This window comes from Panulirus ornatus, chromosome 14 (assembly GCF_036320965.1).
Source record: "Panulirus ornatus isolate Po-2019 chromosome 14, ASM3632096v1, whole genome shotgun sequence".
In the NCBI taxonomy this organism is placed as follows: Eukaryota; Metazoa; Arthropoda; class Malacostraca; order Decapoda; family Palinuridae; genus Panulirus; species Panulirus ornatus.
The window spans coordinates 44055444-44073785 of NC_092237.1; the positions used below are offsets into that span (position 1 = coordinate 44055444).

The 18342-nt window shown below is 42.1% G+C and overlaps 1 protein-coding gene across 1 annotated transcript in view; it reads left to right on the forward strand.

Moving 5' to 3' along the window:
• Ubr1 (Ubr1 ubiquitin ligase) overlaps nt 1–18342 on the forward strand; it is a 514997-nt gene that overhangs the window by 287074 nt on the left and 209581 nt on the right. Inside the window, 2 exon segments of the mRNA XM_071669737.1 lie at nt 998–1146; nt 13749–13976. Of these exon segments, the coding sequence (XP_071525838.1) occupies nt 998–1146; nt 13749–13976 (377 nt within the window).

Consider the following 18342-nt stretch of genomic DNA (forward strand, 5'->3'; position numbering starts at 1 on the left):
ACCATACAACATTGTTGGAATCACTATTCCTCAAACATACCCATTTTTGCTTTCCGAGATAATGTTCTCGACTTCCACACATTCTTCAAGGCCCCCAGAATTTTCGCCCCCTCCCCCACCCTATGATCCACTTCCACTTCCATGGTTCCATCCACTGCCAGATCCACTCCCAGATATCTAAAACACTTCACTTCCTCCAGTTTTTCTCCATTCAAACTCACCTCCCAGTTGACTTGACCCTCAACCCTACTGTACCTAATAACCTTGCTCTTATTCACATTTACTCTTAACTTTCTTCTTTCACACACTTTACCAAACTCAGTCACCAGCTTCTGCAGTTTCTCACATGAATCAGCCACCAGCGCTGTATCATCAGCGAACAACAACTGACTCACTTCCCAAGCTCTCTCATCCCCAACAGACTTCATACTTGCCCCTCTTTCCAAAACTCTTGCATTTACCTCCCTAACAACCCCATCCATAAACAAATTAAACAACCATGGAGACATCACACACCCCTGCCGCAAACCTACATTCACTGAGAACCAATCACTTTCCTCTCTTCCTACACGTACACATGCCTTACATCCTCGATAAAAACTTTTCACTGCTTCTAACAACTTGCCTCCCACACCATATATTCGTAATACCTTCCACAGAGCATCTCTATCAACTCTATCATATGCCTTCTCCAGATCCCTAAATGCTACATACAAATCCATTTGCTTTTCTAAGTATTTCTCACATACATTCTTCAAAGCAAACACCTGATCCACACATCCTCTACCACTTCTGAAACCACACTGCTCTTCCCCAATCTGATGCTCTGTACATGCCTTCACCCTCTCAATCAATACCCTCCCATTTAATTTACCAGGAATACTCAACAAACTTATACCTCTGTAATTTGAGCACTCACTCTTATCCCCTTTGCCTTTGTACTATTTATTTATATATATTTATTTATTTGTTTATTCATTCATTTATACCTTGTCAGGTGGGGCAGCGTGCAAGGAAGAAGGCAGCTGGCGAGGAGGAGTGTTGCCCACCTCCTGTCCCTCCACCATTCACAGTGCCATTTACCATGATAGTCAATATTCTTCAGTGTGATGTGTTTCTCCATATTATCAAGACAGTACTCAAGAGGTTAGACATACTTTTTTTTTATTTTCATAGTTTCTCTACCAACTTTCGTATCATAGTTTCTCGTAAATATCCTCATGTTTCATTTACATTTCATTATTTTTCCTGCTTGCCTTCCTTCATAGCAGTTGCTTTAGTGCATTATATATGTTGCGTCAATTATTTTTTTCTTTTTCATCTTTACTAGGTAGTATCAAGAACTGTCAGATAGAGTCCATGTGCACACATTTACTATATATCTGCCAGGTATAAGGTACTGAAACCACAGCACACCATCTACAGCCAATCCCCAAATGTTGTTCTAAGGATTCCCCTGATAGCTTTATATGTTATTTATTTTTCCAGGTGTTATAGTTTATTTTATTAAACTTTATTGCTGATTTCTGCGTCAGCGACATAGCACCAGAAAACAGACAAAGTATGGCCCATCCACTGATATACACACATATATATATAGGGGATAGGGGAGAAAGAATACTTCTCATGCATTCCTCACGTGTCATAGAAGGCGATTAAAGGGGATGGGAGTGGGGGCCTAGAAACTCTACCCTCCTTGTATTTTGACTCTCTAAAAGGGGAAACAGAAGGAGTCATGCGGAGAGCGCTCATCCTCCTCAAAGGCTTAGATTGGGGTGACTAAATGTGTGTGGATGTAACCAAAATGAGAAAAAAGGAGAGATAGGTAGTATGTTTGAGGAAAGGAACCTGGATGTTTTGCCTCTAAGTGAAACAAAGCTCAAAGGTAAAGGGGAAGAGTGGTTTGGGAATGTTTTGGGAGTAAAGACAGGGGTTGGTGAGAGGACAAGAGCGAAGGAAGGAGTAGCACTACTTAAAGAGGAGTGGTGGGAGTATGTGATAGAGTGTAAGAAAGTAAACTCTAGATTGATATGGGTAAAACTGTAAGTGGATGGAGAGAGATGGGTGATTATTGGTGCATATGCACCTGGGGATGAGAAGAAGGATCATGAGAGGTAAGTGTTTTGGGAGCAGATGAGTGAGTGTGTTAGTAGTTTTGATGCACGAGACAGGGTTATAGTGATGGGTGATTTGAATGCAAAGGTGAGTAATGTGGCAGTTGAGGGAATAATTGGTGTACATGGGGTGTTCAGTGTTGTAAATGGAAATGGTGAAGAGCTTGTAGATTTATGTGCTGAAAAAGGACTGTTGATTGGGAATACCTGGTGTAAAAAGAGAGATATACATAAGAATATGTATGTAAGTAGGAGAGATGGCCAGAAAGCGTTATTTGATTACGTGTTAATTGATAGGCACGCGAAAGAGAGACTTTTGGATGTTAATGTGCTGAGAGGTGCAACTGGAGGGATGTCTGATCATTATCTTGTGGAGGCAAAGGTGAAGATTTGTAGAGGTTTTCAGAAAAGAAGAGAGAATGTTGGGGTGAAGAGAGTGGTGTGAGTAAGTGAGCTTGGGAAGGTGACTTGTGTCAGGAAGTACCAGGAGAGACTGAATACAGAATGGAAAAAGGTGAGAACAAAGGAGGTAAAGGAAGTGGGGGAGATATGGGATATATTTAGGGAAGCAGTGATGGCTTGCACAAAAGATGCTTGTGGCATGAGAAGCATGGGAGGTGGGCAGATTAGAAAGGGTAGTGAGTGGTGGGATGAAGAAGTAAGAATATTAGTGAAAGAGCAGAGAGAGGCATTTGGAGGATTTTTGCAGGGAAATAATGCAAATGAGTGGGAGATGTATAAAAGAAAGAGGCAGGAGGTCAAGAGAAAGGTGCAAGAGTTGAAAAAGAGGGCAAATGAGAGTTGGGGTGAGAGAGTATCATTAAATTTTAGGGAGAATAAAAAGATGTTTTGGATGGAGGTAAATAAAGTGCATAAGACAAGGGAACAAATGGGAACTTCAGTGAAGGGGGCTAATGGGGAGGTGATAACAAGTAGTGGTGATGTGAGAAGGAGATGGAGTGAGTATTTTGAAGGTTTGTTCATTGTGTTTGATGATAAGAGTGGCAGATATAGGGTGTTTTGGTTGAGGTGGTGTACAAACTGAGAGGGTTAGGGAGAATAATTTGGTAAACAGAGAAGAGGTAGTAAAATCTTTGCGGAAGATGAAAGCTGGCAAGGCGGCAGGTTTGGATGATATTGCAGTGGAATTTATAAAAAAAGGGGGTGACTGTATTGTTGACTGGTTGGTAAGGTTATTTAATGTATGTATGACTCCTGGTGAGGTGCCTGAGGATTGGCTGAATGCTTGCATAGTGCCATTGTACAAAGGCAAAGGGGATAAGACTGAGTGCTCAAATTACAGAGGTATAAGTTTGTTGAGTATTCCTGGTAGATTATATGGGAGGGTATTGATTGAGAGGGTGAAGGCATGTACAGAGCATCAGATTGGGGAAGAGCAGTGTGGTTTCAGAAGGGGTAGAGGATGTGTGGATCAGGTGTTTGCTTTGAAGAATGTATGTGAGAAATACTTAGAAAAGCAAATGGATTTGTATGTAGCATTTATGGATCTGGAGAAGGCATATGATAAGTGTTAATAGAGATGCTCTGTAGAAGGTATTAAGAATATATGGTGTGGGAGGCAAGTTGTTAGAAGCAGTGAAAAGTTTTTATCGAGGATATAAGGCATGTGTACGTGTAGAAAGAGAGGAAAGCGATTGGTTCTCAGTGAATGTAGGTTTGCGGCAGGGGTGTGTGATGTCTCCATGGTTGTTTAATTTGTTTATGGATGGGGTTGTTAGGGAGGTGAATGCAAGAGTTTTGGAAAGAGGGGCAAGTATGAAGTCTGTTGTGGATGAGAGAGCTTGGGAAGTGTCACTTGTTGTTCACTGATGATAGGGCGCTGGTGGCTGATTCGTGTGAGAAACTGCAGAAGCTTGTGACTAAGTTTGGTAAAGTATGTGAAAGAAGAAAGCTGAGAGTAAATGTGAATAAGAGCAAGGTTATTAGGTACAGTAGGGTTGAGGGACAAGTCAACTGAGAGGTAAGTTTGAATGGAGAAAAACTGGAGGAAGTAAAGTGTTTTAGATATCTGGGAGTGGATTTGGCAGTGGATGTAACCATGGAAGCAGAAGTGAATGATAGGATGGGGAAGGGGACAAATGCTCTGGGAGTATTGAAGAATGTGTGGAAGTCGAGAATGTTATCTCAGAAAGCAAAAATGGGTATGTTTGAAGGAATGGTGGTTCCAGTAATGATATATGGTTGCGAGGTGTGGGCTATAGATAGAGTTGTGCGGAAGAGAATGGATGTGCTGGAAATGAGATGTTTAAGGGCATTATGTGGTGTGAGGTGGTTTGATCAAGTATGTAATGAAAGGGTAAGAGAGATGTGTGATAATGAAAAGAGTGTGGTTGAGAGAGCAGATGAGGATGCTTTGAAATTGTTTGCTCACATGGAGAGAATGAGTGCAGAAAGAATGACCAAGAGGATATATGTGTCAGAGGTGGAGGGAACGAGGAGAAGTGGGAGACCAAATTGGAAGTGGAAAGATGGAGTGAAAAAGATTTTGAGTGATCGGGGCTTGAACATGCAGGAGGGTGAAAGGTGTGCAAGGATTAGAGTGAATTGGAACGATGTGGTATACCGGGGGTCAACGTGCTGTCAGTGGATTGAACCAGGGCATGTGAAGCATTTGAAGTAAACCATGGAAAGTTGTGTGGGGCCTGGATGTGGAAAGGGAGCTGTGGTTTCGGTGCATTATTACATGACAGCTAGAGACTGAGTGTGAATGAACATGGCCTTTGTTGTCTTTTCCTAGCACTACCTCGTGCACATGAGGGGGGGAGGGGGTTGTTATTTCATGTGTGACGGGGTGGCGATGGGAATGAATAAAGGCAGACTATGAATTATGTACATGTGTATATATGTATATGTATTGGATTATGTGTTAATTGATAGGGGTACGAAAGAGCGACTTTTGGATGTTAATGTGCTGAGAGGTGCAACTGGAGGGATGTCTGATCATTATCTTGTGAAGTTGAAGATTTGTAGAGGTTTTCAGAAAAGAAGAGAGAATGTTGGGGTGAAAAGAGTGGTGGGAGTAAGTGAGCTTGAGGAGACTTGTGTCAGGAAGTACAAGGAGAGACTGAGTACAGAATGGAAAAAGGTGAGAACAAATGGGGTAAGGGGAGTGGGGGAGGAATGGGAGAACAAAGGGGGTAAGAGGAGTGGGGGAGTAATGGGATGCATTTAGGGAAGCAGTGATGGCTTGCACAAAAGATGCTTGTGGCATAAGAAGCATGGGAGGTGGGCAGATTAGGAAGGGTAGTGAGTGGTGGGATGAAGAAGTAAGATTATTAGTGAAAGAGCAGAGAGAGGCATTTGGACGATTTTTGCAGGGAAATAATGGAAATGAGTGGGAGATGTATAAAAGAAAGAGCCAGGAGGTCAAGAGAAAGGTGCAAGAGGTGAAAAAGAGGGCAAATGAGAGTTGGGGTGAGAGAGTATCATTAAATTTTAGGGAGAATAAAAAGATGTTTTGGAAGGAGGTAAATAAAGTGCGTAAGACAAGGGAACAAATGGGAACTTCAGTGAAGGGGGCTAATGGGGAGGTGATAACAAGTAGTGGTGATGTGAGAAGGAGGTGGAGTGAGTATTTTGAAGTTTTGTTGAATGTGTTTGATGATACAGTGGCAGATATAGGGTGTTTTGGTCGAGGTGGTGTGGAAATTGAGAGGGTTAGGGAAAATGATTTGGTAAACAGAGAAGAGGAGGTAAAATCTTTGCGGAAGATGAAAGCCGGCAAGGCAGCGGGTTTGGATGGTATTGCAGTGGAATTTATAAAAAAGGGGATGAGTGTGTTGTTGACTGGTTGGTAAGGTTATTTAATGTATGTATGATTCATGGTGAGGTGCCTGAGGATTGGCAGAATGCTTGCATAGTGCCATTGTACAAAGGCAAAGGGGAGAAATGTGAGTGCTCAAATTACAGAGGTATAAGTTTGTTGAGTATTCCTGGTAAGTTATATGGGAGGGTATTGATTGAGAGGGTGAAGTCATGTACAGAGCTTCAGATTGGGGAAGAGCAGTGTGGTTTCAGAAGTGGTAGAGGATGTGTGGATCAGGTGTTTGCTTTGAGGGATGTATCTGAGAAATACTTAGAAAAGCAAATGGATTTGTATGTAGCATTTATGGATCTGGAGAAGGCATATGATAGAGTTGATAGAGATGCTCTGTGGAAGGTATTAAGAATATATGGTGTGGGAGGCAAGTTGTTAGAAGCAGTGAAAAGTTTTTATCGAGGATGTAAGGCATGTGTACGTGTAGGAAGAGAGGAAAGTGATTGGTTCTCAGTGAATGTAGGTTTGCGGCATGGGTGTGTGATGTCTCCATGGTCGTTTAATTTGTTTATGGATGGGGTTGTTTGGGAGGTGATTGCAAGAGTTTTGGAAAGAGGGCCAAGTATGCAGTCTGTTGTGGATGAGAGAGCTTGGGAAGTGAGTCAGTTGTTGTTTCGCTGATGATAGAGCACTGGTGGCTGATTCATGTGAGAAACTGCAGAAGCTGGTGACTGAGTTTGGTAAAGTGTGTGAAAGAAGAAAGTTGAGAGTAAATGTGAATAAGAGCAAGGTTATTAGGTACAGTAGGGTTGAGGGTCAAGTAAATTGGGAGGTAAGTTTGTATGGAGAAAAACTGGAGGAAGTGAAGTGTTTTAGATATCTGGGAGTGGATTAGGCAGCGGATGGAACCATGGAAGCGGAACTGAATCATAGGATGGGGGAGGGGGCGAAAATTCTGTGAGCGTTGAAGAATGTGTGGAAGTCGAGAACATTATCTCGGAAAGCAAAAATTCGTATGTTTGAAGGAATAGTGGTTCCAACAATGCTGTATGGTTGCGAGGTGTGGGCTATGGATAGAGTTGTGCGCAGGAGGGTGGATGTGCTGGAAATGAGATGTTTGAGGACAATATGTGGTGTGAGGTTGTTTGATCAAGTAAATGATAATAGGGTAAGAGAGATGTGTGGGTATAAAAAGAGTGTGGTTGAGAGAGCAGAAGAGGGTGTTTTGAAATGGTTTGGTCACATGGAGAGAATGAGTGAGGAAAGATTGACCAAGAGGATATATATGTCAGAGTTGGAGGGAACAAGGAGAAGTGAGAGACCAAATTAGAGGTGGAAAGATGGAGTGAAAAAGATTTAGAGTGATTGGGGCTTGAACATGCAGGAGGGTGAAAGGCGTGCAAGGAATAGAGTGAATTGGAACGATGTGGTGTACCAGGGTCGACATGCTGTCAGTGGGTTGAACCAGGGCATGTGAAGCATCTGGGGTAAACCATGGAAAGTTCTGTGAGGCCTGGATGTGGAAAGGGAGCTGTGGTTTCGGTGCATTATTACATGAGAGCTAGAGACTGAGTGTGAATGAATGTATCCTTTGTTGTCTTTTCCTAGCGCTACCTCGCACACATGAGGGGGGAGGGGGTTGTTATTTCATGTGTGGCGATGGGAATGAATAAAGGCAGATGGTATGAATTATGTACATGTGTATATATGTATATGTCTGTGTGTGTATATATGTATGTATACATTGAGATGTATAGGTATGTATATTTGCGTGTGTGGACGTGTATGTATATACATGTGTATGTGGGTGGGTTGGGCCATTCTTTCGTCTGTTTCCTTGCGCTACCTCGCTAACGCGGGAGACAGCGACAAAGCAAAATGGAGAAAAACTGGAGGAAGTGAAGTGTTTTAGATATCTGGGAGTGGATCTGGCAGCGGATGGAACCATGGAAGCGGAAGTGGATCATAGGGTGGGGGAGGGGGCGAAAATTCTGGGGGCCTTGAAGAATGTGTGGAAGTCGAGAACATTATCTCGGAAAGCAAAAATGGGTATGTTTGAAGGAATAGTGGTTCCAACAATGTTGTATGGTTGCGAGGCGTGGGCTATGGATAGAGTTGTGCGCAGGAGGATGGATGTGCTGGAAATGAGATGTTTGAGGACAATGTGTGGTGTGAGGTGGTTTGATCGAGTGAGTAACATAAGGGTAAGAGAGATGTGTGGAAATAAAAAGAGCGTGGTTGAGAGAGCAGAAGAGGGTGTTTTGAAGTGGTTTGGGCACATGGAGAGAATGAGTGAGGAAAGATTGACCAAGAGGATATATGTGTCGGAGGTGGAGGGAACGAGGAGAAGAGGGAGACCAAATTGGAGGTGGAAAGATGGAGTGAAAAAGATTTTGTGTGATCGGGGCCTGAACATGCAGGAGGGTGAAAGGAGGGCAAGGAATAGAGTGAACTGGAGCGATGTGGTATACCGGGGTTGACGTGCTGTCAGTGGATTGAATCAAGGCATGTGAAGCGTCTGGGGTAAACCATGGAAAGCTGTGTAGGTATGTATATTTGCGTTTGTTGACGTATGTATATACATGTGTATGGGGGTGGGTTGGGCCATTTCTTTCGTCTGTTTCCTTTCGCTACCTCGCAAACGCGGGAGACAGCGACAAAGCCAAAAAAAAAAATATATATATATTTATTTTGCTTTGTCGCTGTCTCCCGCGTTAGCGAGGTAGCGCAAGGAAACAGACGAAAGAAAGTCCCAACCTGCCCACATACACATGTATATAGATACACGTCCACACACGAAAATATACATACCTATACATCTCAGTGTACACATATATATACACACACAGACATATACATGTCCTCCATGTTCAGGCCCCGATCACTCAAAATCTTTTTCACTCCATCTTTCCACCTCCAATCTGCTCTCCCACTTCTCCTCGTTCCCTCCACCTCTGATGCATATATCCTCTTGGTCAATCTTTCCTCACTCATTCTCTCCATGTGACCAAACCATTTCAAAACACCCTCTTCTGCTCTCTCAACCACACTCTTTTTATTTCTACACATCTCTCTTACCCTTACATTACTAACTCGACGAAACCACCGCACACCACATATTGTCCTCAAACATCTCATTTCCAGCACATCCACCCTCCTGCGTACACTCTATCCATACAACATTATTGGAACCACTATTCCTTCAAACATATGAATTTTTGCTTTCCGAGATAATGTTCTCGACTTACAAACATTCTTCAAGGCTCCCAGAATTTTCGCCCCCTCCCCCACCCTATGATTCACTTCCGCTTCCATGGTTCCATCCGCTGCCAGATCCACTCCCAGATATCTAAAACACTTTACTTCCTCCAGTTTTTCTCCATTCAAACTTACCTCCCAATTGACTTGACCCTCAACCCTACTGTACCTAATAACCTTGCTCTTATTCACATTTACTCTTAACTTTCTTCTTTCACACACTTTACCAAACTCAGTCACCAGCTTCTGCAGTTTCTTACATGAATCAGCCACCAGTGCTGTATCATCAGCGAACAACAACTGACTCACTTCCCAAGCTCTCTCATCCACAACAGACTGCATACTTGCCCCTCTTTCCAAAACTCTTGCATTCACCTCCCTAACAACCCCATCCATAAACAAATTAAACAACCATGGAGACATCACACACCCCTGCCACAAACGTACATTCACTGAGAACCAATCACTTTCCTCTCTTCCTACACGTACACATGCCTTACATCCTCGATAAAAACTTTTCACTGCTTCTAACAACTTGCCTCTCACACCATATATTCTTACGCCCACCTACGCACACATATATGCATTTACATACGAACATATATATACATAGACCTATGCGTCTATATACACATGTACATATTCATACTTGCTTGCCTTCATCCATTCCTGTCTCTACCCCACCATACAGGAAGCAGCATTGTTAACCCCCACTTCAGTAAGGTAGCACCAGGAAAACAGACAAAAAGGCCACATTGTTTCACACTCAGTCTCTAGCTGTCATGTGTAATGCACCAAAACCACAGCTCCCTATCTACATCCAGGCCCCACAGACCTTTCCATTGTTTACCCCAGGCACTTCACCTGCCCTGGTTCAGTCCATTGACAGCACGTCGACCCTGGTATACCACATTATTTCAATTCATTCTTTTCCTTTCATGCTTCTCACCCTCATGTATGTTCAGGCCCCGATCTCTCAAAATCTTTTTCACTCCATCCTTCTACCTCCAATTTGGTCTCCAGCTTCTCCTTGTTCCCTCTACCTCTGACACATATATTCTCTTTGTCAATCTTTCCTCACTCATTCTCTCCATATGTCCAAACCATTTCATTACTCCCTCTTCTGCTCTCTCACCCACACTTTTTATTTCCACACAGCTCTCTTACCCTTCACGACCAAACTGCCTCACACCACATATTGTCTTCAAACATTTCATTTCCAACACATCCACCCTCCTTACAACCCTATCTGTGGCCCATGCCTTGCTACCACACAACATTTTTGGAACTAATATATCGTCAAACATGCCCATTTTTGCTCTCTTAAGATAACGTTCTCTCCTTCCACACATTCTTCATCGCTCCCAGAACCTTCGCCTCCTCCCCCACCTTGTGACCCACTTCTGCTTCCATGGTTCCATCTCCTGCTAAGTCCACTCCCAGATATCTAAAACACTTCTTCCTCTAATTTTTCTCCATTCAAACTTACATCCCAATTAACTTGTCCCTCCACCTTACTAAACCTGATAACCTTGCTCTTATTCACATTTACTCTCAACTTTCTCCTTTCACACACTTTTCCAGACTCAGTCACTAACTTCTGCAGTTTCTCTTTCGAATCAGCCATTGGAGCTGTATCATCAGCGAACAGTAACTGACACATCCAAAGTCCTCTCATCCTCAATAGACTGCCTAATCATCCCTCTCTCCACAACTCTTGCATTTACTTTCCTAACCACCCCATCCATAAGCAAATTCAACAACCATGGGAGCATTATACACCCTTGCCACAGACCGACATTTATTGGGAACCCACTCGCTCTCCTCTTTTCCTACTCCTACGCATACCTTACGTCCCTGATAAAAATTTTTCACTGCTTGCAGGAACCTACCTCCTCTTAAGACCTTCCCCAAAGCATCTTATCAACCCTTTCATATGCCTCCTCCTGATCCATAAATTCTTCATACAAGTCCATCTGTTTTTCTAAGTATTTCTCATATACATTCTATTTTTCGAAGCATCTGCTGTGTATATGTATTTTTATTATTGTACTTGAATGCCGTTTCCCGCATCAGTGAGTGGCAGGAAACAGATGAGGAATGACCCATCCACTCATATACACATATATACTCATGTACATATTCATACTTGCTTGCCTTCATCCATTTCTGGCACAACCCCACTCCACAGGAAAAAGCATGGCCACCTCCTGCTTCAGCGAGTTAGAGCTAGGGAAACAGACAAAAAAGAAAAATAAAAACGTTTGTTCACACTCATTCTCTTGCTGTCATATGTAATGCACTGAAACCACAGCTACCTATCCACATCCAGGCCCCACAGACCTTTCCATGGTTTACCCCAGACATTTTACATCCCCTGGTTCAGTCCATTGACATGTCAACGCTGGTATACTACATTGTTCCTATTCATTCTATTCCTTGCACACCTTTCACCCTCCTGTATGTTCAGGCTTCGATCGCTCAAAATCTTTTTCACCCCATCCAGTCACCTCCAATTTGGTCTCCTGCTTCTCCTTGTTCCCTCCACCTCTGACACATATTTCCTCTTTGTCAACCTTTCACCACTCATTCATCTTTTCCGTCTTCACTCCACACACCTTGCCTGAGGATATGGGCTTCCCCAATCCCAAGCACATCCATGCCATAACTTTTAAACTCCTCCACAGTTTCCCTCCTTTTTATTTTCCCCACTCATTCCATTCACATTCAGCACCATCACCCTTGATTGCTTGTTCCTTTTAACCCTCAGCATAACTGGTAAACTCCAGTGCCTCTTCTTAACTTTTTTGCCTCACCCTTGTTAGGTCACTGACAGAGGACAACTCCAGCACAGTGTTTACAGAGGCAGCAAGGCTCCAAAATTGTCAGAGTTAAAAGTAACAGTACACCTCAGGTGTTTGTTCAAATCTAAAAGTATACCCCTGATGTAATTGGGCAAAGCCTCCTCCCTTAATTCCACCCCTAAGGGGTGTGCTAACGAGGCCACCATGAGTAGGAGGGGTGAGACTTGGCTACTCAAGTAAAACTAGAGTACCTCTCGAAGTGCTGAAACTCATTACTTTCTCCAATTTCTAGCTTCTTTACTTTCCACAGTAGCAGCACCTCCGACATTGTTTTAAAAAGTTTCTTGTTTACTTTCATGTTATGTCCTTTTATTGTCTAGCCCCTACATATTTCAGTTCAGTGGACTGATTGCTGTGTACATCGTTAATGTGTCTAAAAACTTGGAGTTTGCAATCATGTCAACCTTTACTTTCTTCCATGGTGGGCAAATTTGAGGCTTCAGTCTCTCCCAGTAACTGAGCTCTTTTAATTCTTGCACTGTCTCTGTTGTCCGTCTTTGGAACTCCTTTGTTAGTTTTTTGTTCTTCTTTTGGGTCAATGACCAAATTTATGGAGAGTATTTTAGTTTTGGCCTTATCTAAGATATGAACAGTGTGTGAGAGATTTCCTTATCTGTGCACTTAAAAGCCTTTCTGATAATTGCCAACAAACACCTGTTGGTCTCCTTAACTATTCAGTTAATGTGAGACGCTAGTGATAGGTTAAGGATGATGATGACTCCCAAGTCCATCACATATATGTACACACATGTTGTGTACATATTGATGTTGAATATATCATCATACAAGCTATAAATCACTGTCTCATCACAATCCAGAAGCTTGTTTACTGCAAGACACTAATCATATTATGTATGCCCTCTGTCTATCCATCTATATCTATCATTCATGTTCCCTTTAGTAAGTCCCTTTAGGTGTTGGCCATGGCAAAAGAGTCTCCATAACCAGTGAACTCCAGTGCTGTTTCTTAATTTTTGTATCCTTGACTGGTAGAAGGCAATTCTTGAGCAATGTTTGAAGAGGCTCCTGTTCAGTGTTCCTATCGACTACTTCCACCTTATATTTCTGCCTAATGATCCTGCCTACTACTTGTACCTTATATGCTCCAACCTAATGTTCCTACCCACTGCTTCTATGTAATGCTGCTGCTTACTGTAACTACCTAATGCTACTTTCTGTTGCTCCTACCATTTTGTCAAAGTGCTGGGATAGTGCATAGCACTCACTGCAGGAAAATCTAGAGTTTTAAAGAATGAGTTGTATGAGTTGAGTGTTGTCAAATATTATGTATGAAAAGCCAAGACTGTATGCTTGTGAAGAGAATGCCAGCAGTCCATTTGTAAGTGAGGCAGAAAGAGAATTCAGCTTCCTTGAACAGAGGAATGTAACTTAACTTCTGAAGTGCTTGCTTATTACACAGCTGCCACTAACCCTCAGGATTCCCAGGCAGTTAGTACCACTAATATACTTCCCTAGTAAGTGGCTGCCTACCAACTACATAGTGAAAACACATCAAGTATATAATGAAATTGTTTGGGTAGTGAACTTGAGCTTCTCATGCTGAGGCTGCTTCTGATCAAAAGTAAATATAAAAATTGGGATACATTTCTTGTTTTTAGAAAGTGGCAATAAAGAGAATTGGTTTAATCATATTTATGTTGTATTTTGTAAGTTGTTTCTGTGATAGATGTCCAAGTATTTGTCAAGTCAAGGTGGCTTCTATATATTTCACAGGATGAGTGAGACCAAAGCTCAGAGCGTAAGTGAATCCCAGTTGCAGAAGGTCCTCCATTTGATAGGCTATGCTCTACATGAGGAGGAGCGATACCACCGCAACAGTGATCCTTACTTCCACTTTACTCGTCGTGCCCAAAAAATCAACCTTCTGGCCCTTCTTGAGGGTTTAGTAGGACACCACCGCACATCTACGCACAAAGATCTCTTAGCATGGACTATTAGGAAGTAAGGGAATTTAATGAAGTTTGGTTAAAGGAAATTCATTTTTGCAATTACAGCATATATTTTTATAATCAAAGTGAATTGTATCATTCTCTCTCTCTCTCTCTCTCTCTCTCTCTCTCTCTCTCTCTCTCTCTCTCTCTCTCTCTCTCTCTCTCTCTCTCTCTCTCTCTCTCTGTATATTAGGATTCATTTCAGGTATGAATTTCAGTGTTAACAAAACAAGATTTCATGAGAAATAATCTTCATACTTTTATTTTTTATTTTTAAGTATAGTAAAGGTAAGTGATGTGGCAGTTGAGGGTATAATTGGTGTACATGGGGTGTTCAGTGTTGTAAATGGAAATGTTGAATAACTTGTAGATTTGTATGCTGAAAAAGGATTGGTGATTAGGAATACCTGGTTTGAAAAGAGAGATATATACATAAGTATACGTATGTAAGTAGGAGAGATGGCCAGAGAGCGTTACTGGATTACGTGTTAATTGATAGGTGCGTAAAAGAGAGACTTTTGGATGTTAATGTGCGGAGAGGGGCAAGTGGAAGGATGTCTGATCATAATCTTGTGGAGATGAAGGTGAAGATATGTAGGTTTTCAGAAAAGAAGAGAGAATGTTGGGGTGAAAAAAGTGGTGAGAGTGAGCTTGGAAAGGAGACTTGTGTGAGGAAGTACTAGGAGAGATTGAGCAGAGAATGGAAAAAGGTGAGAGCAAATGACATAAGGGGAGTGGGGGAGGAATGGGATGTATTTAGGGAAGCAGTGATGGCTTGCACAAAAGATGCCTGTTGCATGAGAAAGGTGGGAGGTGGGAAGATTAGAAAGGGAGTGAGTGGTGGGATGAAGAAGATTGCTACTGAAAGAGAAGAGAAAGGCATTTGGATGAGTTTTGCAGGGAAATAGTGCAAATAACTGGGAGATGTATAAAAGGAAGAGGCAAGAGGTCAAGAGAAAGGTGCAAGAGGTGAAAAAGAGTGCAAGTGAGAGTTGGGGTGAGAGAGTATCATTAAATTTTAGGGAGAATGAAAATGTGTTTTGGAAGGAGGTAAATAAAGTGGGTAAGACGAGAAGAAATGGGAACATCGGTGAAAGGGGCAAATGGGGAGGTAATAAGTAGTGGTAGAGGTGAGATGGAGTGAGTATTTTGAAGGTTTGTTGAATGTGTTTGATGAGAAAGTGGCAGATATAGGGTGTTTTGGTCGAGGTGGTGTGCGAAGTGAGAGGGGTCAGGGAGAATGATTTGGTAAACAGAGAAGAGGTGATGAAAGTTTTGCAGAAGATGAAAGCCAGCAAGGCTGTGGGTTTTGATGGTATTGCAGTGGAATTTATTAAAAAAAGGGGTGATTGTGTTGTTGACTGGTTGGTGAGGATATTCACTATATGTATGTATTATGGAGAAGTGCCTGAGGATTGGTGAAATGCATGCATAGTGCCATTGTACAAAAGCAAAGGGGATAAAAGCTAGTGTTCAAATTATAGAGGTATAAGTTTGTTGAGTATTTCTGTGAAATTATATGGGAGGGTATTGATTGAAAGGGTCAAAGTGTGTACAGAGCATCAGATTGGGGAAGAGCAGTGTGGTTTTAGAAGTGGTAGAGGATGTGTGGATCTGGTGTTTGCTTTGAAGAATGTATGTGAGAAATACTTAGAAAAGCATATGGATTTGTATAGCATTTATGGAAGAAAAGCAGATGGATTTGTATAGCATTTATGGATCTGGAGAAGGCATATGATAGAGTTAATAGAGATGCTTTGTGGAATGTATTAAGAGTGTATGGTGTGGGAGGTAAGTTGCTAGAAGCAGCGAAAAGTTTTTATTGAGGATGTAGGGCATGTGTACGAGTAGGAAGAGAGGAAAGTGATTGGTTCCCAGTGAATGTCAGTTTGTGGCAGGGATGCGTGATGTCTCCATGGTTGTTTAATTTGTTTATGGATGGGGTTGTTAGGGAGGTAGATGCAAGAGTTTTGGAAAGAGGGGCAAGTATGCAGTCTGTTGTGGATGAGAGGGTTTGGGAATTGAGTCAGTTGTTGTTCGCTGATTATACAGTGCTGGTGGCTGATTCATGTGAGAAACTGCAGAAGCAGGTGACTGAGTTTGGTAAGTGTGTGAAAGAAGAAAGTTAAGAGTAAATGTGAGTAAGAGCAAGGTTAATAGGTTCAGTGGGGTTGAGGAACAAGTTAATTGGGAGGTAAGTTTGAATGGAGAAAATCTAGAGGAAGTGAAGTGTTTTAGATATCTGGGAGTGGATATGGCAGCAGATGGAACCATGGAAGCAGAAGTGAATCACAGGATTGGGGAGGGGGCTAAGGTTCTGGGAGCGTTGAAAAATGTGTGGAAGGGGAGAACCTTTTCTCGGTGAGCAAAAATGGATATGTTGAAGGAACAGTGGTTCCAACAATGGTATATGGTTGTGAGGCATGGGCTATAGATAGGGTTGTGTGGAGGAGGATGGATGTGTTGGAAGTGAGATGTTTGGGTACAGTATGTGGTATGAGGTGGTTTGATCGAGTAAGTAATGAAAGGGTAAGAGATATGTGTAGTAATAAAAACAGTGTGGTTGAGAGAGCAGAAGAGGGTGTATTGAAATGATTTGGTCACATGGAGAGAATGAGTGAGGAAAGATTGACCAAGAGGATATATGTGTCAGAGGTGGAGGGAACGAGAAGAGGGAAACCAAATTAGAGGTGGAAAGATGGGGTGAAAAAGATTCTGATTGATCAGGGTCTGAACATTCAGGAGGGTGAAAGGCATGCAAGGAATTGAGTGAATTGGAACGATGTGATATACCGGGGTTGACGTACTGTCAATGGATTGAACCAGGGTATGTGAAGCATCTGGGGTAAACCATGGAAAGTTTTGTTGGGCTTGGATGTGGAAAGGGAGCTGTGGCTTTGGTGCATTACACCTGACAGCTAGAGACTGAATGTGAACAAATGTGGCCTTTGTTATCTTTTCCTAGCGCTACCTCATGCGCACGGGGGGGGGGATTTGATTTCATGTGTGGCAGGGTGGCAGCAGGAATGGATGAAGACAGCATGTATGAATATGTTCATATGTATATGTATGTATACGTTGAAATGTATAGGTATGTATATGTGCGTGTGTTGGTATTTATGTATATACATGTGTATGTGGGTGGGTTGGGCCATTCTTTTGTCTGTTTCCTTGTGCTACCTTGCTAACACGAGTGGCGGGGTGGCAGCAGGAATGGATGAAGGCAGCATGTGTGAATATTTAAATGTACGTTTACCTTGAAATGTATAGGTATGTAAATGTGTGTGTGTTGTCATTTATGTTTATGTGTATGTGGGTGGACTGGGCCATTCTTTCGTCTGTTTCTTGCGCTACCTTGCTAACACGGGAGACAGCATCAAAGTATAATAAAACGATAAAAAAACAAGCCTAATTAGTCTGTGCTGTGTTAAGAATTATTTGTACATTTTACACTTGTATTTTAATGAAGTAGTTCCTACTCTGAAAACAACATATATGAAAAATTGATATACCAGGTATCTCTCTTTTTAAATGAAATCTTATTAGATATTGCCCTTTTATTATCATTTTTTTTAGGGTGTCTCCCCAGTAAAGAAAATGATACCTTTACTGGTATTCAGTCAGTATTTGGGCCCAGTTATAGATAGCAATGATTAGCCAGGTGTTATTTACATGATACAGTTTTTTGAATAAGGTGTCAGGATAAGCAGGAATGGATGAAGGTAGCATTTAGGAATATATACATGTGTATATATGTATGGAAGGTTATTAAGAATATAAGGTGTAGGAGGCAAGTTGTTAGAAGCAGTGAAACGTTTTTATCGAGGATGTAAGGCATGTGTACCTGTAGGAAGAGAGGAAAGTGATTGGTTCTCAGTGAATGTTGGTTTGCAGCAGGGGTGCAGGATGTCTCCATAATTGTTTAATTTGTTTATGGATGGCGTTGTTAGGGTGGTGAATGCAAGAGTTTTGGAAAGAGGGGCAAGTATACAGTCTGTTGTGGATGAGAGAGCTTGGGAAGTGAGTGAGTTGTTGTTCGCTGATGATACAGCGCTGGTAGCTGATTTGGGTAAGAAACTGCAGAAGCTGGTAAGTTTGAATGGAGAAAAACTGGAGGAAGTGAAGTGTTTTAGATATCTGGAAGTGGATTTGGCAGTGGATGTAACCATGAGAGCGGAAGTGAATTGTAGGGGGAGGGGCAAAAGTTCTGGGAGGGTTGAAGAATGTGTGGAAGTCGAGAATGTTATCTTGGAAAGCAAAATTGGGTATGTTTGAAGGAATGGTGGTTCCAACAACGATATATGGTTGCGAGGCGTGGGCTATAGATAGAGTTGTGTGGAGGAGGATGGATGTGCTGGAAATGAGATGTTTGAGGA